The sequence below is a fragment of the Lissotriton helveticus genome, chromosome 7 (assembly GCF_964261635.1).
Source record: "Lissotriton helveticus chromosome 7, aLisHel1.1, whole genome shotgun sequence".
NCBI classification, from domain to species: domain Eukaryota; kingdom Metazoa; phylum Chordata; class Amphibia; order Caudata; family Salamandridae; genus Lissotriton; species Lissotriton helveticus.
In genome coordinates, this window is record NC_136068.1 from 1,856,039,216 (window position 1) to 1,856,060,934 (window position 21,719).

A 21,719-nucleotide genomic window follows, 5' to 3' on the forward strand; every position below is an offset into this window, starting at 1 on the left:
TTTTTATGCTATGTTGGTTGAACAACTAGATGTCATAAATATCATGATGTGCGTATCTAGACATATATGTTGGGGCATACACCAATGAATGCCCACATTCATTGATGTATGCCCCAGGTGCGAAACCTCCACCGTCTTAAAGATACTACCTGCAAATTCCTTTGTGAATACCGAAAAAGAGTAACGTTAGACTTTTGGTCTAAATCTAAACTTTCGGTCCAACTTTACCTTTGTGAATCAGGACCTTAGTGGATTGAATGTTTTAATAGACGTATGACCCTTCTGCCTAGGGCTGTAGCGGTTGTTAAAGGCCATCTCCTTCTTTATGGTCCCTTGTTTGCAGTTCAGGCCTATACCTTGGGTTGAGGGCCTTTAACTAACCAGTATAGCCCTCTGCAGTTGGCAATAAGGCTATAGTAGGCCATTCCATTAGAGTACATTAAGCAAACACTACACAGAAATGGAAGGTAGGCTGTTTGTGTCACTTATTTAACAATAAATCTTTAATAAAGATAATACAGATGTCTTAAAATGGTGTTGCTTTCAGACCTTCAATCGGTACCTGGTCAGGCTGGACTAGGAAATAAAGTTATTTTTTGTTTTTATGCAGTTGGAATTCACTTCCACGCTGGAACATCTACAGAAAGAGTTGGACAATATTGTGGGCCTTCAAGCCAATGCAAAGAAGAAGTCAGCAGAGTTTACGGTATGAGAATGTATTTTTTCTTCTTCTTTTTTTTTTGGTCCTCATTTGCCTTACCTTCTTTTCAAGAAATGCCAACCACCTTATGTGTCCTACTTTGAGAGACAAAAGGATTTTAATCATCTCCCATTCCCAGACCCAATTAACATAATGGCGGAGGACGAATCCAGAAGACAAGAGGAGGGAGGGGAGTGTGGGCTAGCAGTTACTCCATCAAGGTATTTTTCAACCTGTAGGACCGGTTACACCATCCGAGGGGACCAACAACCCAAGGTCCATAGAGTGTAGTAGGCATAATCATAGGACCCGGGGAAAAAAAAAAAAAAAAACGGAAATCCTATCTCCACTGAACCAGCAAGTCCCAGAAAATCAAATTTTGTTTACTGCAAGATCTGGCCAAGTCCACCTTAGATGTTTCATATAGGGACGTTAGCCAGCCTGCATGTGATGGTGCCGTGGTATCAACCCAAAATTTACAAATTTGCCGTCTTGCCAGGAGAATTGCATGAAAAAAGGAAAGTCCTTGCCCGGCCAGTAACGCTTTCATCTAACCCAAAAATTATTAATGGCAGAGTAATGGACAATGATATATTGAGGATAGAATCCAATGACGACTTTACTTCTTCCCAAAATAAACAAATGGGAGGGCAGTCCTTAAACATATGTACGTCGGATGCTTCGGGGAGATTACATTTATTACAACTCTTTCCTGGCTGGAATTTTGATAACCTTAGAGGGGAGAGGTAGGCACGATGTAACGTGAACAGATGATTATGCCTCAGCCATGCTTGTTTAACGGTTTTATACACAAGAAATATTTTATCCATAGCTCCTCGCATTGAAGGCCTAGTTCACCTCCCCACAACTCATCAGGAAGGGTAAACTCTCCATCCACCTCTTCCAAAATACTCCAGTACCAAAGAGCCACCTCTTTGCCTCCCTCTTGCCTCTCAACCAACTGTTGTTCCAGGTTGCTAATTTTCCCCAATTGGACACCTTTCCTACCCAAAGCCCGAGCCCAACTGTCAAGCTGCATGTGTTTGAATCTGGATGAAGCCGGGCCTACCCCATCACGCAGTTCTTCCCATACTACCATTGATCCCCCTGCCAGTAACTCACCCCATCTTACAATCCCAGCATCCTTCACGGGGATTGCAAGACTGTCCTTTAAACAAGGTCGTAACCCTGGGGAGTCCCACAGGGGGGCAAAGTTTGAGAAGTAAGAAAACCCTATTCTCTTTTTAATCTGCGCCCAGGCTCTTGCCAAGGATTGTAGAATCTTTAACTTCACTTTTAAAAAACAATTCTGGTCCCCATATTTAAATAAGAAACCGTCAATTGATAGGTTCGCCCCTACTAACATGGCCTTAAACATTATCTCTGTAGAAGAACTAGATGGTGTTTTCAAAAGCATTCTCTAATGGGATAGCTGAAAGGCCCATGCGTAGTACTGTAAATCGGGTAGTGCCAGCCCACCCTTTTCCCTCCTCCTTCTCAACTTCTTCCAGGCCAACCTAGTCGCTTTGTAATTCCAAATAAAGGAGTTGATCTCTCGCTGACATTTGTCCAGCTGTTTATCATCGAAGGCCTGGGGATGGTATTAAAAATTAATTTAAATTTGGGAAGAATAGACATCTTTACTAAACTTATCCTCCCTAGTATGGTAAGTGGAAGACAAGCCCAGGATTTTAATAACTTCCGACATTCATTAAAGACCTGGTCTAGGTTGGACTGCACGATGTTTCCAACCTCTTGAGTGATCCGTATTCCAAGATAACGCATAGAGGGGGTCACTTCGAGCTGTGTATTAGTGATATCCCAGGTCATTATTTCCGTTTTGCTTGAGTTGATTTCGTACCCCGATATCCGCCCAAACTCCTCCGCCCTCTTAATAACCATAGGAAATGATTGATCCGGATCAGACGTGTAAATGAGGATATCATCTGCATAGAGGGCTACCCGCTTCCCCCACCCCTCAAATTCAAAAGAGGGGATGTTATTCTCTTCTCTCAAAACCTGCGCAAACGGCTCGATGTACAAATTGAATAAGAGGGCAGAAAGCGGGCAGCCCGCCTAGTACCCCTCGTAATTTTAAAGGGCTCTGTCAAGACACCATTGACCAGCAATCTAGGCAGTGGGGCCTTATATAAGAGATCAATAACTCGACAGAAGCTGTCTCCAAAATTAAACTTTTTAATTACCGCGGCCAGATAGGGCCAGTTGACCCTATCAAAGGCTTTGGTTGCATCTAAAGTAAGGGTAGCCAAGGGAAGAGAGAAGGTGGAGGCAATGTCTATTGCTCCCACCAGGTCATGGGTAAGATCGGCTAACTGACGCCCTTTTATAAACCCTTTTTGGTCTTAGTGAATAATTGAGCCAATTGCGCTCCCCAATCTAGTTGACATGATGGTAGCAAAAATGTTATAGTCGTTGTTCAGGATCGAAATTGGCCTATAGGATCCGCAGTCAGTCAGGTCCTTACCTGGTTTAGGAATCAGGACGATCGTTGCTTCACTCCATGACTCAGGGGGTGCCTCCCCCTCAGAAGAATACCGTTAAAAAGGGCAGCCAATGTTGAAACTATGGCTGCACTTAAAACACGATAAACGCTCTCCTGGTAGGCCGCCAGGGCCGTCTGCCTTCCCTCGCTTTAGTTGTCCAATGGCTTTATCCACTTCTGCCGCTGATATTTCCATCTCCAAGTGGCTACTCTGTGATGCTGAAAGATTTGACAGGGAGACCCTGTCTAGCCAGGAATCTCTTGCCACAGGGTCATCCATGATATCCTCCTTGTATATCGCCTGGAAGAATTCCTGGAATGCACTCCCGATTTCCAAATTAGATGTCCTGGATGCCGCTTCGCCTTCCAGTTTTATTTCGCTGATATAATTTTTTGCTTGGTCTGATTTTATTTTCCAAACCAAAACCTTGCCTGCTGCTTCCCGAAATTCGAAATGAGAGATCTTGCTTGCCTCCCATCTCATAGCAACCCTTTCTTGTAATATGTTTTCAAGCTGCTTTTTCAGCTCAGCCCGCTTCTCTTGTTCTTCAATTGAGCCTATGGAGGAACCGAGCTTTTGATCCATTAGACGCATTTCCTGCTCAAGATTTTTAATTGTCTCTCTGTATACCTTCCGTCTGTGGGAGGCTCTGTTTGTTATACATCCTCTCAAATAGGCTTTCAGGGCCTCCCACACTATGGCTATGGCCACTGATTCCAGATTAATCTCCAAAAAGGATTTGGATTCTACGCTCGGAAAACTAATTTCCTCATCTTCTAGTAAAATCGTCCGGTCGAAAGACCAAGAGGCATGTCTAGTCTGCTGACCATTTTTTAAGATAAATAAGATAGCTGAATGATCAGAGAGGTGGGAAGGGAGGTATACCAACTCGGTCAATGAATCTTTAAGGCAGTAACTGAACAGTGCATAGTCGGTTCTCGACTTGTGCTTATATTTGAGGTTTTGAAAAGAGACCCCCAGTTTATTGCCTGCCCTTTCCCTCCATAGATCCACTAGACCCAACTGTGTCATTATTGATACTAGGGTTTGCCTCAATTTAGAGAGTGCACATGCTCTGGAGTTAGGTGACTTGTCAAGATTAGGGTTAAGCCCTATATTAAAGTCAACAAATCAAATAACCGGGTCCTGGGAGGTAATCAGGTGATTCCGAATCGTGTTCAAGTAAGATGGGTCATCTTGATTTGGACCATAATAGCTCACTAATGTATAAAACAGGCCATCTGCCGAGATTCTTATTAAGAGCCATCTCCCACTATGGTCCTCTTTATAGTCCAGTATCTGGACTTTCGCCTGTTTTTTAAAGATACCGAGGATCCCTCTTATGTTTGCGTTTTGGTCTGTGCATGAAAACTTGTCCACCCATTTCTGCTTTTTCATCATATCGGTGACTTCTGTCTTAAGTAGATGCGTCTCCTGTATGACAATGACCTGCGCGGGGGAGTCTCTCAAATATTGGAGGATTCTATGTCTTCTACTCCTCAAACGTAGGCCATTAACATTCCAGGATAAGAATTGCAGGGAGGTCATGTCAAATCCTTACTCCATCCCATCCATCAACCCAAAAGGCCTGGACTCCTTAGGCACGACTGCTGACAACACTTAGCCTGGGAATATCCGCTATTAGGACACTTAAAAAAGTTAAAAGACTTAAAGAGGGCTAACTTATGAGGATTTTTAGAATTTTCCCCCCCACCCAGGGCCCCCCCCACAACTCCCCGTAAAACCCCCCCTCACTTACACTGGCCAGATGTATAGCCAGGTTTGCATCCTCAGACAGCCCCCCCTCCTCCTACACCGCTTAATTTAGTGGGGATGCCGACTGAGAAGAACAGAAATAGAACGAGTGACTCGTAATAAAGCGAAAGCCTTATCCCTTATTATATTTATGTTTTTTTTTCTTTTGTTTTTTTTTCCCTTTTTTCTCTTCTTTTTCCCTACTTTACCATTTTATCACGGATTCTCCATTTCTCCATCATATACTCCGTTTAAACCCCTTTATGTAAAATGTGTAAAAAAAATGATTATTTTTTCTTTTGTTTTCCTTTCTCTCCCACTCTCTTTTTTCTTTTGTTTCCTTCTAGCAGCTTTTTTTCCAATTTTAATTTAATTAGTCCACTACATTCCCCTTTTTATTCTCACTTCACTGAGAAAGAAGGACCCCCTAATCTCCTCAGAAAAGATCAAAACACCAACCAAGTATATTGGGAGTTAATACCTTGTCAAATACCCCCCTATCATATTCTCATTGTGTAATGGAGACGTGCTCTTTATTTTAGCTCCCCCCCCCCGCGAACGGTCCACAATGGATTCTAGTAGTTTGTCGGCCTCAAAAGGGGATCGGATGTTATACATTTTGTTATTGTACATCACCCGCTAGGACAAGGGGAACCTCATCTGCACTGTTGCCCCTAATGCTCTAAACTTCTCCATTCTTTGGCCGAGCGCCCACTGTCGGTCTAAAGTGGATTTGGATAGGTCAGACTTAACTTCAAAGAAAAAGCTGGGGCTTTTAACAATTTAGCCTTCAATGCGAGGTTTCGGATTTTCTCCTTCAGGGTATATGTAAGAAAGTTGACCAGAATCTTTCTGGGTTTGACTCTGCCTGGGTTTAAACGAAAGGGATCTCGATGTATCCGCTGGATGTCTCTCTCTAGGATGTCAGCTGCCTCATCGAGATTTAGGGAGTCCTTTAATAATGATACTACGAAAGCCTTAATGTCACCCCCCTCTTTCCCCTCCGGGACCTTCAAGAGCCGAAGATTATTCCGCTGTGAATAATTTTCCAGTGACTCGACCCTTTTCTGCATAGCATCCCCCTCTCTCCGTAGACTTTGGATCTTTGTCTCAGCTGTCTCCAAATTAGCTTTCAGTGACCCCACCGAGCCCTCCAGGGTCTCCGTTCTTTCATAGAGGCCATCTACTTTCTTCGCGAGGGTTTCACATGCCGCCCTGATCTCATTCTGGTTTAATTTCGAGACCACAAAGCCGCTCCTTATCTCCTCCCTCATAGATGTTAGGAGTGCCTTGAGTGAGCTTCCAACCCCCTTTTAGGCCTCCACATATGCCCCACTTGTCCCTCCAGTACAGTCCACATGTCCGGTGGACTCCCTGGTTCCTTCAACTGGCCCGGAGTCATCTGTTCTAACCAGGGGATTAATGGTCTCCTTGTCCTGAGCATCCGAACGGTGGTGGCTACAACTTTGGAGGAGGTGCTAGGTGCTATGGTCGACAGAATTTGCAGGAAAGATTTCCAACACCTGGGGCAGAACCTTAAAGAAAGAGGGGGTAATGCGTACTACACTATTTTGTAAGTGCTTATTTTTAACCCCCTTCTGAGAGCCACTACTATCTTTAGGGCGTTTACTCCCCTCTTTACTCTTAGCCCCCTGGCTTGCACCTAATCTGTACTTGGTCCTGGCTCTGTCAGCCTTAGCCACAGCCTCAACCTCGACCTCAACTTCCTTATCTCCTTCCAGCAGAGCTAGGTCCAAGTCACCCTTCTCCCCCTCCCCACATGGACTCTAAGACCTTTTCCCCGGCTTTTACCTTTTGATGTCTGCCTTTTGAATATTCGCTTGCTGGGGTTAGGAGCGGGAGCCTCTGCACCCTCTGCCAAAACCCCCACCTTACTCTTACCGTCCGCTGCTGAGCCGCCAGGAGCTGCGGAGTTTTCACAGTTCAGCACCCCTGCTACCGTCTCTCCCTCGGCGTTTGTCTTTGTGTCAGCTGCAGGACGAAAGATGGCGAACGCTGGGTGAAGCCCAGCCGCCGTCGCACCACCTCCTCTCTCTCCTCCAAAGTTTCCTCTAAGGAGCCCTCGAGCCGCCGCCCTGCGGCCGCGCCTCAGCTCCACGGCTGACCGCTTCCACTGCGGGAGAAAGGCAGAGGGGAGGGATCTCAAGCCCGCTCCAAAACACATCGGCGCCGGTGCTGTGCAGGTTAACAAAGAAAGCTTTCTCCCGGGATTAAACCTTCTTTTTCCTCCTCCGCGACCACTTCTCATAGCAAGATCCACATAGTGCGGTTCCAAGCGCCGGTAAGTGAGAAAGATGTAGCGGTGCTGGGGGAGGTCTGTCAGGATGCGTGTACCGCTCTAGCCTGCGGCCGCCATATTTTCCTGTCACATGCTCCGCAGAGGTCACTATTCATGGTTTCAGAACACATTATACACATAGATCTTCTTTGGAAAAATCTTTATAGTTAAAATGAAAGATTAAGTAATGTTTTAAGGCCCAAATACCAGTAGTGTTGTATTCAGAGTAGGGGAATTTTGCATAGGCTCAGGAGGGCTGTGTGCATACCAGATTTGCATGTTATCCACAATAGACAGTTGTACGAATAGTTAAATCAAAATAGAATTCAAAGGTTATCCTCAAAAAAGGCCCTTGATCTGACTTTCTTGAAACTATGTTAGGTACCTCTCCTCAAAAGCTTTTTTATCTGTTGGTTGCTAGACCCCAACCACAATCTCAGATCTGTCTTTACATGTTTCATACTTGAAAAGCAGATAACATGTCTCCTGCTTTTCATTTGAATAGTCGGTGCCCTCATTCTCATTACAATTCTTTTATTGATTGATATTTCAAATGTAACACATTAAATTCACAGGATTCTTTAAGCCTGTAACAAACCTGTCCAGTTACCCCACGAAGTACTTGGTTGCACTGTCATCCACAAACGGTCTAGTCTTCGCATTGCTCTAAAGCACCAGGATCTTTGCAAGTATTTTAGCTGTCACATTTTAAATATATATTTACTTATTTATTTTATTTCTAAAGCGCTGACCTAGCTACTGTGCAACAGAGCAATTTACAGGTAATAATTGACAGTGGGAACTTACATATAACAGTGACCCAAGAACCTATTACTTGGGTGTTTTACTTTCCACAAGTAAACAAATACTCCTGCTAATCACTTAACCCAACTCCACCCTACCCATCTACAAGTAAACAGAGCCCAAAACAATAATTAGGCATTGCCCTATCCACAAGTAAACAAATCTGTCCAACCAATTATTTATCTATTCCTACTTCCACAAGAGTGTTACCAATTGCCTAGTCATTTCTCTTTCCAGAAGTAAACAATGGGTCCAAATAAATAAAGTAAAGTAAAAGTCCACATTTGTATAGCGCACAATCACCCGTAAGGGTCTCTAGGCGCCGGGGGCCGTCGGGAAGATTAAGCGAGTGTGGTAGCGGCCCAAATGACAGTCGGAGCCGTGGTGTAGATGAACAAGAGAAGATTTATTAAAGTAGTACCAACACTGCGACCTCAGCCACAGCCTGCCGATATGCTGTCGCCTCAACTAGTGTCCCCGGCGCTCGCCTTGGAACGCTGGTCGCGGTGACATTCTAAATGATGTCACCGCGAGCAGCACCATCACACGCAGAGCCGCCGGGGGAGGCAGAAGAGGGAGATACCACACATCCCCCTTCCCTGCAGAACTTGAAAACATTAAATATAACAATGAGCAGAAAGAAGACATGGGGTGAAAACTTACAGTAGGCGGAATGGCAATAGTTACATCATTACATATTGATCAAAGTGCCTGGGTGGTCTGGTCACTCTCCTGTTGGGCCTGTGGCCTGGGTGAGGGACACCTGATTGCCTCATGGTGGTGGAACCACTGTCTAGTCTTGGACCACTCCCCCCCCCCCTTGCACTTTCAGGGACTTCTACTGGAGGGTGGTATTTTACAACTCTCCCTAGGTTCCATATTTTCCCTTCTCGTGTTTTGACTGCATTCTTGAAAAGTTTTGTGATTTTGGTAGGACTGCTGTACCCTGACCAGCTTGCCCTCCCTGTGGGAGCTTTGATTTTGATGTTGTCACCTACTTTGAATTCGACCTCCCGTGTGGCTTTGCGCTGGTCGTATCCTTCTTTCCTCACTTTCATGGCTTGTTCATGCTTCCTCAGGCTATCCTTTTCTTTGGTTCGGTCCGACCACCCCTTGTGCCATTCCATCCACCCTGGGGTAAGCTTAGTGTTGGGTGTCCTTGCGCGGAGCAATTCGAACGGGGTAACGCCCGTCGTCTGATGCGGCGTGAACCTGTATGCTTCCAAACGCCTCCACACCTCTTCTTTCCAGCTTATGCCACTGGCTTTGGCCAGCTGGATGCTCTCCTTGAGGGTTTTGTTAAAACGTTCGACCATGCCATTGGTTTCGGGGTGGTATAATGCGCATCGCTTGTGTCTGATGCCTCTTTCTTCCAGAAAGTCTTCCATCTCTTTCGAGCATAGTTGTACTCCGTTGTCAGTGAGGATGTTGCTGGGGAGCCCCTCTCGGATAAACACCTCCTGTAAGAATCCGATGACAGTCTTTGTCGTGACTTCACTGACGAGTTTTATCTCTGGCCACCGAGAATACAAATCCACGAGCACCAAGATGTAAGGCGTCCGCAGTTCTCCAGACATCGGGCCCACGATGTCTAATGCCAACTCATCCCATGGTCCTGACGGGGGTGGCCTACACACCATGGGTGGTGTCTGTTGCTTCAGGACCTTGTCGCTGTTGCTGCATGGGATGCACTCCCTGATTCTCCTTTCGGTGACCAGGTCCATGTTCGGCCACCAATAACTCTCCCTGAGTCTTTGCTTGGTTTTGGTGATACCCAAGTGCCCTTCGTGGGCTATCTCGACCAGGTTGTCTCTCACGGTTGCTGGTGGCACAAGCCTTGTTCCCCTGAACAGGCATCCGTCAACAATGGTCAACTCGTCCTTAACAGCCTGGAAAGGCCGTAGGTCTTCATCTCGTTTGTCGCTGTGCTTCCATCCATCCCTCATTCTTCTGCAAATTTCCTCCAGTATCTTGTCCTCATCCTGTGCCTTTCTCCACGTTTCTTCTCCCAACGCCTTCTGGATGGTGCAGACATTCTCTACCATGTATCCCTCTTCTTCTTCATCCGTTTTTTCTTGCATTTCCCTTGCTTCTACTTCACTGACGAGTCTGGACAGGCAGTCAGCTGCAAGGTTTTGCGTTCCTGGGACGTACTCGACGTTGAACGTGTACTCCTGGAGACTGACCACCCAACGCCTTATCCTGCTGGAGATGGCATCCAAACCTTTCCTGCTGAATACTTCTACCAACGGCTTGTGGTCGGTTCGGAGGGTGAACTGCGTACCCCACAGGAAGTCCCTGAATTTTCCTACTGCCCATGATACCGCCAATGCCTCTTTTTCGATAACTGAGTAGTTGTTCTCAGACTTCTGGAGCGACCTTGAGGCAAAGGCTATGGTTTCTTCTCCTTCCACGCCTTTTTGGGTGAGGACAGCTCCCAACCCCTTCGCGCTTGCATCAGTGGTGAGGATCGTTGCCCGGTTGGGCACGTATGACTTCAAACTGGGGGCTTCTGCAAGCGCTCTCTTTACATCCTCGAACTCCCTCTGGCATTCCTGGCTCCATTTGAACTCGTTTTCCTTTTTTAACAGAAGCCTGATGGCGTAAGTCCTGCCTGCCAAGTTTCTAATGAACTTTCCATAGAACTCCAACATCCCCATGAATGATTTGATCTCGTCCTTGCTTTTGGGGGGTGACAGATTCACGATGGTGTTTTGCAGTTCGGCCTTGGGACGTATGCCTTCCGTCGTTACCTTGTGACCCAGGAAATCCAGCTCTGCACAGCTAAATACACATTTGTTCTTCTTTACGGTAAGGCCTTGGGACAAAAACCTCCTCAACACACATCTCAGTCTCTCATCATGCTCGACTTGGTTCTTTGCGAAAACAAGCACGTCATCCTGGTAACACATGACGCCTGGGATGCCTTTTAGGATGTTGCCCATGATTCTTTGGAACACGGCAGCCGCCGAGACTAACCCAAAAGGCATCCTTTTGAACTTGTAAGCGCCCATAGGTGTCACAAAAGCAGTGAGTTCCTGAGACTCCTCGTGTAGTTTTATCTGGAAATAGGCCGAGGTGAGATCGAGGGTGGAAAACACCTTGGCACCCTCTAGCATGCTCATCATTTGGGTGATGTTCGGCAAGGGGTATCGGTCAACAACGACCTCCTTATTCAGTGCCCTTAAATCAATGCAGAGTCGGACTGACCCATCCTTCTTCTTCGCTGCCACGATGGGCGCCAACCACTCGGTCGCTTCCACAGGTTCGATGACTCCAGCCTTGCACAGTTTCTCCAATTCGGATCTGACCTCCTCCTGAATGGCTATGGGGAGCTTCCTAACTTTTGCCACGACGGGCTTGGCGTTTACCTTCAATTTTATTTTGTGACAGTAGTTCTTCAAGCATCCAAGCCCTTCCCTAAACACCTCTTCGAACTCCGTTGTGATGTCAGTCTTGTGTTCCTGTATCTCCTGTATTAAAATCTGGGGATTGCTATTGGGATTGAGATACACACCTAAACCCTTCTGAGCTTGCCACCCCAAGATGTTGTCTCCTACTGTGGATACATATATTTTAGACACAGTAGTCCTATTCCTGTACTCAACTTTACTCAGAAAATATCCTTTCATGGAGATAGGACGCCCCGCATACCCTCCTGGCCTTAAGTCTAACCTCCTCAAGGTTATCTTCCCCTTAGACACACGTGAGAACTCCTTAGCATTAATAATTGTTATTCTAGAACAAGAGTCAAACAATGCTTCTAGATCAACCTTCCCTACTTTTATGACGTCTTTTGGGCTACTGACTTGACCTTCGTCTTCCTGTACTGCAATTTCCGCACACGTGGGGTTTTCAGGACTTTGTGTCTTCAACTCTTGTATTTGCACTACAATCTCGTCGCACACCACATTCGTTCTGTCTCTACTCTGCCTACTGACCCCCTGCCCACTCTTGCAATATTGCTTGAAATGGCCTTTCTTACCACATTTGTTACATGTGAATCTGAGGGCGGGACACTCCTTGTCGTTGGCTAGGTGCCCTTGCTTACCACACCTGTAGCAGGTACCTTTGAATGTTCCTCCCGGCTTGCCTTCCTTCTGTTCTCTGCCCACCACCTTCTGACCTCCTACTACGGACACAGTCTCGCATTCGGACACCACCTCACTGACACTGGTCTTGTCATCATTCTTCTTCTCCCCTGCGTCTTGCTTAATCTCCTTGACGCACTGCAACATGTGCTCTACTTGCTTGGCTATGATGAGGACCTCTCTCAACGGCGGGTCATCTTTAAGCCACAGCTCTTCACGCACTCGCTCCATCCTGCAAGCCAAGACAAACTGGTCCCTAATTCTCTCCTCACTCGCTCCACCAAACTTGCAAGTGGCGGCAAGTTTCCTCAACTCAGACACAAAATCTTCAATAGACTCCCCTTCCTTCTGTGCTCTCTTCCCAAAGTGGTACCGCTCCATGATTGTGCTTGTCTTAGGGAGGTAGAGCTATTGCCCAGAGTCACATGGTGCTGAGCTAACCTGCCGCCGGAGCCGGGGATCGAACCGTGGTCCCCAGATTCCAGCGTCAGTCGCCCTGGCCGCGGCGCCACACCTCTCCCCTAAATACATAGGCATACTTCCCTCAAGTTAACAACAAAATCATAAATGTCCTTAGGATTAGCCAATTCTATATAACGCCCAATATTAGTATTTATCAAGCTGTTTACATTCCTTTGAGCAATTAGTTTAAGGTCTGGCTTAACAGGGCAGTATGGTATGCAAGATGTATTTTTTCTTGTTCTCTACACTATACATTGAGTTGGCTTTGACTCCACCCATATTAGTACTATCTTACCTCATGCTATTTGTGGTTTGGTGGACCACTTAATCTTAAAGAAAATGCTTCCACTGGACTGTATCAAGAACTATTTTGCAGCTGAAAAGTAGACCCAATTACCATATTGTTTGTCAGTTCTACAATACACATTCAATAAAGAAAGCAATGCTATTTCGATCCTCTGTTCCCAGCATTTGCAAAGCTTATATGGCATATACATGTGATTAACATAATGTATGCACGCAATGCACATAAAAAGCATTTGTGGTGCATGAGTTTATATGAATTGGGGCATGCAAGCCAGAACTGTCGGGTTAGCCGGTGCTTGTTTACTTAGGTATGGTGTCTTTTCACAACCAAACAAAATATCCAGCGTACCCTTGCCTTGTATGCTCAGTGCAGAAATATTGTTTTTAAATCAACTTAAATTATGATTACATTGTTTTGTCAGTAGAATCAGAAAATATTAAAAGCGCACCTTTTCCTTTTCATGTGCTTCGTAACAGTTCACCAAATGTATCATTGTGTGCATAACCTTCCACTCCCTAATGTCAACTTAGTAGTAGGCACGAGGAGGAGCCTTGGTACATTAAAAATACTGCAAGCATAAAATAAACACTACGAGCTATCCTCACTCTTGTGATCTCCATGAGACTATGGCAGCAATACTCCTCGTCACCTTCTCCCCAGAAAACACATGATGCCGGTCCTGCGAGCACTCCACTGGCACCTGCAGCTAGGTGTTCAATGTTCAAAGTCCACAGAGCCTCCCAAGGTAAACAACATGCAGCCCTAGAGCCAACCACAAGGGGTTCCTGCACCGCAGCTGAAGAGCCCTCCCTTAGGCTTCCACAACATTAAACAAGTGCATCTTGGTGTCCCTCCTATTGCAAGGGACGCCACCAGGATAAAAACAAAAATTACTCACAGGGCATTATGGAGCGCTCCTTGCCAAGACCACTGAATAATAAATGAGCGGCTCCTGCTGCTCTTTTAGTATTATTTTTTTTGGGGGGGGGGCGTTAGGGGTATGCCAGTCCTACCTGGGATACACACACTTTATATTAATTTTTGGGCCCACTAGTGGAGCCCATTAGCCCCCACAGTCCATGCCAGATCCCCAGCCAGCACCCATCCTGGGTGTGGTGAGAGACAGTTATGTTGAGTTATGTTGCTTTGCTCCAGTCTGGAGGGAGCAGCTTTTTCCTGCTCCTTCCGGATTTGAGCAAAACTATGTTCCCTGCCCTAAAGAGTCTAGGCAGGTAATTACATTTGTATTCCCTGCTTACACTCTCCCGGGTTGGAAATAGCAATGTCTGGGGGAGGGAGTCCCCGGGGCACTGCTGCCAGCAGGCCCCAGGGTATGAGGTCCCCGAAGCGGATCATTGACATATCGATGACACAAATATTGACGTAGCAAAAGATCGAGTACAAAATATAGAATACAAAAATATTGAATTCCTATCTCCAGACAGGTAATCAAAAATATCGTTGTAAAAAATATAGTTAGTCAAAATATTGAATTTTTGTAATGTCTTAAAAGTAATTGAAAAATAATGAAATAATAAATATAATTAACTTAAACATACTTAATAATACTTAAATAACCTAAAAATTAATAAATAATTAATGTAAGCTAAAAACAAATAAACATACAATAAATTTTCTTAATACATATATATAAACATAATATTAATAAAAAATATACAATATTTTTACCGTAGGATAGCGGGAGGGTAACATTTACTAATCCCACTAGAGTGAGTGCAACAGTAAGGAAAGCGTTGGATAGCGGGAGGGTAAAAATTACTATTCCCACTCCAGAGAGTGCCACAGTTAGGAAATCGTTGGATAGCGTAGGGGTAAAAATGACTATTCCCACTCCAGTGAGTGCAACAGTAGGGAAAGCGTTGGATAGCGTAGGGGTAAAAATGACTATTCCCACTCCAGAGAGTGCAACAGTAGGGAAAGCGTTGGATAGCGTAGGGGAAAAAATTACTATTCCCACACCAGTGAGTGCACAAGTAGAGAAAGCGTTGGATAGCAGGAGTGTAAAAATTACTATTCCCACTCCAAAGAGTGCAACAGTAGGGAAAGCGTTGGATAGCGTAGGGATAAAAATTACTATTCCCACTCCAGAGAGTGCAACAGTTAGGAAAACGTTGGATAGCGTAGGGGTAAATATTACTATTCCCACTCCAGGGAGTGCAACAGTAGGGACAAATTACTATTCCCACTCCAGTGAGTGCAACAGTAGGGAAAACGGTGGATAGCGGGAGAGTAAAAATTACTATTCCCACTCCAGAGAGTGCAACAGTAGGGAAAGCGTTGGATAGCGTAGGGGTAAAAATTACTATTCCCACTCCAGTGAGTGCAACAGTAGGCAAAGCGTTGGATAGCGGGAGAGTAAAAATTACTATTCCCACTCCAGAGAGTGCAACAGTAGGGAAAGCGTTGGATAGCGTAGGGGTAAAAATTACTATTCCCACTCCAGTGGATGCAACAGTAGGGAAAGCGTTGGATAGCATAGGGGTAAAAATTACTATTCCCACTCCGGTGAGTGCAACAGTAAGGAAAATAAATACTTTATATATGAATTAAAAAAATGTATATATTAATACCAAGTACAATTGTATTAAAAGTAATTACCAATTTAATATAATATAATAATTAATCAATTAAAAATACAAATATAAATTAATTACTAAAAATGATTTACCTATTAATACAAATTAACAATTAACAATTAAATAACAATTGAAAAATAATGAACATTTAATTCAAAATAAATACCAATAAAAAAATATATTTTTTAAATTAATTACCATTAAATTACTTCCCACCCAATTCCCCTATAAACCCAAAACCCGCTGCAGAAAATAAATTAATAAAATTAACATACTTATCAATTAATCAATTAATACAAAATAATTGCCAATTCTAATTAAATTAATTACCAATTAAAAATTAATTAACAATTAATTCAAAATTAATACCAAAACATACGTTTTTTTCACAATAATTACAATTAAATTACTTCCCACCCTATTCCCCTATAAACCCACAACCCGCTACAGAAAATAAACTAATAAAATTAATATAATTATCAATTAATCAATTAATAAAAATAAATTACCAATTCTATTTTAAATAATTACCAATTAAACATTAATTAACAATTAATTCAAAATAAATACCAATAAATAAATTAAAATATTTAATTAAATATAATTAAATTACTTCCCACCCTATTCCCCTATAAACCCACAACCCGCTACAGAATGATATTACGCAAAAATTAAATACCATAAATTTAATTACTTAAAAGAAATGATGAAATAAATATACAATTTTCACACATATACTAGCATAAAAAACACTTAAAAAAATTCGATATTATTAACAAATCGATATTAACTTACTTACCTCATTCGATATTTTTGTTGTCTATATTCTGTCCATTCGATATTTTTGTTGTCTATGTTCTATCCATTCGATATTTTGTCCATTTTATATTTTGTATTCGATATTACTGCTATTCTATTTGATATTTTTATAGTCTATATTCCGTCCATTCGATATTTTGCCCATTCTATATTTTTAACTCGATATTTTGCCCATTCGATATTTTGTACTCAATATTATGACTGTATACCCCCCGGGGCCTTAGGATGGCCCAGGGAGGGTTCACACTCTTACTACTCCAATTAAAAATACCTCCCCAATCAAAAATACCTTAGCCCTGCGGTTGTGGTCCCCGGGCCCTATAGGAGGACCACACACCGTCTCCCAAAAAGAATTCAATCGGCTCATGGGGATGAGGTCACTGGGGCCTTTTAAAGGTTTGGAGAGAGGGGCCCCTACTCCAAAATAAGTGTAGTGGCACTGGATTGATTGGCTACCTAGGCCCTGTTAATGGCTCTGAAAGGGGAGACCACACCCCCTCCCCAAAATATGTAAATCAGTCCCAAAGGATGGGGTCCCTGGGGCCCCAAAATGCCTCATGGAGAGGCTCTACATGCCGCCTCCCAAACATTTTCAATTGCACAATTCCCTGGCCCTGGCTACAAGGGAGCTTAAAATTCAAAATAGCTGGGAGACTGACCCTTTTTCCCCCAGATCTGTAAATCTACCAAGGATCAGTTGTACCGTTAAGAGAAAAATTACTTTTTGGACTCATGGGTGTCCATCAGGAATCAAACTACACAGCAGGCTGAGGGGGGCGTTGAATCCCTACCCTGCCCGCTATATTTTTTTTACTAATTTTCCAGACAAGGGGACTGAGTCCCTGAGACCTAAAATGGATGACATCATGTCTCTGTTGATGTGGTGGCAGCCAATCAGATCTTATAATTAGATCTTTCAGCTCCATGGATCCTCTGGTATACATTTTGAGCCTTAATTTCTCACAAACTACTGAACAGATTTAGACAAAATCACAAAAAAGCACACTTCTGGACCATGATCTAGGTTTCTTCAAAATGTGGTGTAATTCCATTCAATGGTCTTTGTAGTATTGGTGTTCAGTTTGCATATGGTAAGTGTTTTTTGGGATGCCCCCTTTTTCTCTGCCCCCGCTTTACGCATCACCCCGATACTTTCAAGGAAAAAGCAGAATGAGGCTTTTTTCTGCAATGTTTTGTGAAGATTCGCCAAAACGGCACAACATTGTCAGCAAACTAAAAAATCTATTTCTAATGGAATCATGAGCCTAACTATAATTATGCTATTGTCGAACACCACTATGTAATGCGACATGTCTCTGCAAAGTCTTAAACATGAATTCTGTTTGAAGTACTCATTAGCACATGCCCTCTCCACAGCCATTACTAATACTGGGTGCCAGCAGGAGTAGGCTGTTTATTACCTTGGATGCCCAGTGCCTCCCGGGACACTCACATCATTAGTGTATATGTTGGGAGCTGCTGTGAAAGTCCCAAGGCCCCTACAGCCCTTGCCCACTTCTCAGCCAGCACCCATGAGCATGAGTATTTTTCCTACCTCACAAAACTGCACTTTATTTTGTAAATCGGCAGGTCTAGCAAAGTATTTTGACAATTTATTTGCTAATTTTATCTCTCTCCCAAGAGTAAAATTAAGGATGAACGGGAAAGGATGGAAATGGAATTTCAAGAGCTTCAGGAGTTCCTGGAAAAAGAGAAAATACACTTTCTATCCAAACTGGATAAAGAAGAGAAGGAAATCCTACACATGTTGAATGAATACATCACCAAATTGTCTGAACACACATCATCACTGAATGAAATGATCACTAAAATACAGGAAAAGAGGAAGTTGTCTTTAGTTCAACAGCTTAAAGTAAGAGCAATGAAATAATTCTGTAAAGTATTTGTCTGCTCACACTACAAGTTTTCAATCCTAAGAAATGGGCATTGGGGTCTTAACATACTTGTGTCAGTGGTGTTGAAATTGGTAGACTGCACTAGCATGACACCTTAAACATATTTGTGTCTGCTGTACTGGAAATGGTTGAAAATATTGAGAGCCATGGAAACATATTTTTGGATTTACAATTGGTTGAAAATATTAACTAGATTGTGTTTACATATTGCAGCAGTTAGTACATTTTCAATTGTATGTTTGTCAATAACATTTCACAGAGCAATATTGTTGCCACATAAATATCACTCATACGCTCATTTCTTTATGCACCAGACCAGTCTACATTAGAGGTTTCTCTGCATGGAACTCTTTTCACCAGTGATGATGATCACAGAAAAACCAGAGGAAAATGCACTCCTAAAAGAAACACACTAGCACTTCCAAACACAACAGCACTCTGAAAATATACTCATACCTAGATGAAACCAGTAACACTGTGTCAGTGCCCAGGCACCACTCAATAATGTAACAACTCTCATGTTTTATCAATGTTGGTAATCCTGAAGTCGAATGGGGCCCGTGAAGGATGGAGGGGCCCTTTCGCTAGAGGGTCAGCAGATGCCTGTGTTACATCTCTAGGCCTACCACTGCTGTGGAGCTTTCCTAAGAAACAGCCTAATCACACATTTCAGAGGTTTACAGCTGTATTCTAACCTACCGTCTCATCAATAGCTTGTCACCCACTCTTTTAAAGTAATGTGCCAAGACCACCCAGGTAAAGCTGGCGGGTTGCTGCTGTTATGCATCAATAATATAACTTTTGTCCAACAATTGCACCATCTTCGAAGTCTCAGTACCAGTGGGTCTACATTTCAGCTAACATGAAAATTTTTTCCTACTTGCTTGGTGACTCCCAGACCTATAGACATAATTAATGCAGCAATTAGATGTTATCATGTTTTAGGGTATTTGAACGCATGGTTTAATAATACAGGACTTCAAGTTGTGACCATTTCATAATCTGACTTTAGACTACACGTTTAAAAGACCAGTCCATAAAGTCAGATTTGTCCAATTCCATAATTGAACAACTGACCCCATTTCAGCTACATGGAAAGGCCATTTCACAACTTCTTTCATGAGTCTGGATGATGATGATTGTAAGCTTAACAACAGATGTAATAAAAAATGACAATTGCATAAACTTAATAACACAATGATCTGCCCCAATTATATTGATAAGGTTCCATGACAAGTCATATGGAGAAAATTGTAATTTTAAAAAAGTATTAGATTCGAGGCTTATGAATTAATCTAAATTTAAGTCCCAACCTGAGACGTCTAAAAACAGCTCACTCAATTTACTTGAAAAAAAGGAAACAAATATTTGGATTAGAGATGTCTAATAAAATCTAATTTGTACAAATAGACATCTTAACTTATTTATCCCCAATAACAAAACCAAATTCTATATTTTTATGATTATGTTTAAAAATGGTTCCAATGACAAAATAAAAAAGGGTGGCAAAAGACATTCCTATCTATCACCTCTTCCCAAATTCAAAAAGGGGAAAGAATCCAGCTAATAAAAATTTAAGCCAAGTCATGATAAAGCTTAAAGGAGAAATATTAGATTTATAAATTTAGGAATGTTGACATGCTATTTCAAAGATTTTAGCATTCATTTCTCCTCCAGCATTTGAAAACTTTGTCTGCTTAGGGTGCTAATGAACTAAAATATTTTTATATTTTGTAGCAGTACTGATAATAATGAGGCACAGTCTTGTCTGAAGAAATTCTCCCTTCAGCAAACCTAATTGTTCCATTACAATTAGTCGAATCATAAATTATTCTAAGTGTATAGATAGGATTTTCACAAAAATCTGGGAATACATATTGTTCAAAGAAATCAGTCTATAATTTTACACCTTTTTGGTTCCCACCCCTTTAAATAGAAGACAGTGCATTTCATCAAGAATGGTGTCCTTGTCGTCTCTTGTGGAAGAAAAACACAAATATCACTTTAACAATTTAGTAGCCAGAGATGTGATAAATTGTAAGTGAAATTCAATTAAGAAACCATCTGGTCCCAGTGTCTTACACTATGTCATTGATTTCTTAACTTGTGTTACCTCCTCAAATGAAGTATCCTTGCACAGAGAAGAAGAATCAACATGGGTTATGATGTGGATTTTACAATGGAAAATGAATCATAACTAATACCTCTTTATTAGTAGAATTCTCTGTTGTATAATGTGTTTTGTACAACTCGTGAAACATACTTGAAATACCCAAATTCTTTAAATATGAATGACCTTCCAAATGTACCAAAGATTACATTTTATAAATGCCTCTTGAGTTTGAAATAATTTGATAATAGTTTCCTTGCTCTGTTTTACCTTCAATTATCTATAGCATTTGACTTTAATAGAAAACCAGAACCATTTTCCATAGAGAACGCTTTAATTCTCTGAAGGATAAACCATATCAGGAATCATTACTAAGACAAGACAAAATATAAATTAATCCTCTACCAATTAATGGAACTATAAAATGCATGATATTTGTGGTTAGAATAATAGAGATTTACAAATATAAGAGAAGATACTTAAGTCTTAGTTGCAGTAAACATTCAACGTATCTTATTTAAGAAGAAAAAGGTATCACTGTGTCCAAATCTTCGTCTCATTCTGAAACAGTTTCCTTTTTGAAGCATCAAGGCCGTTTGCTTGATTTTGGCCCACTCAATGTTCTCTTTAAATGTTAAATCAATAGAATCTGGCATGCCCAACAACTCTGAGTGGAAGCTTTTGGAAAACAGATATTGGGTCTTGTCCCTTATTGTCCTGAAGAAGACAATAAAGTTTGATAGTATTCCTTCTCTTGTGATTCTAAATATCTTTTGCAAGTTTGTTTAAAGAATGTTAATCTCAGACTGAAGTTGATTATCTTTTACTACTGCATGTTCTGTACAACTAAATCTTTGTTCCACCTCTTTAACTCTATTTTCTATAATAGACCATCTATTTTCTAAGCTCCAGAGCCTTAGATGTGTCCCTTGTAGGATGGCTTTAATGCTTTGATTACCAACAGAAACACATTCTTTGTCAAGGTGGGCGATGTTTCACAAATCATGGAGCATCTTTTTTGGGGCTCCTCTTAGTTGTAATGGCATTATTAGATGAGACCTTATTAGAGGATGAAGTTCTTGACCCAATGGCAGCAAACACTTGTGTTTTACAGTCTTCCGTTTCATGATCAAAATCCTCACACAATAGAGAATGAGGAGGTGATTTCTCAATAGAAGCCTTAACATTCAATTTAAGCTCCCTAGCTGTCCCATATATGAAGCAGGAGAAAATCCAGAAATATCAGGGAAAGCAACAATATTGAATTTTATTAGAGTTGTCTTCTACATACATCATAATACTAACCTCATTTATTTATATAGTATTAGCCTCTGTGAATGTGCACACATCTATTG

At 42.3% G+C, this 21,719-nt stretch overlaps 1 protein-coding gene across 1 annotated transcript in view; it reads left to right on the forward strand.

Moving 5' to 3' along the window:
• Positions 1 to 21,719, forward strand: part of LOC144769762 (E3 ubiquitin-protein ligase TRIM17-like) — a 287,916-nt gene that overhangs the window by 68,603 nt on the left and 197,594 nt on the right. The window contains exons 2-3 of the mRNA XM_078653941.1: positions 611 to 706; positions 17,981 to 18,211. Of these exons, the coding sequence (XP_078510067.1) occupies positions 611 to 706; positions 17,981 to 18,211 (327 nt within the window). The remainder of the gene's footprint in view (positions 1 to 610; positions 707 to 17,980; positions 18,212 to 21,719) is intronic.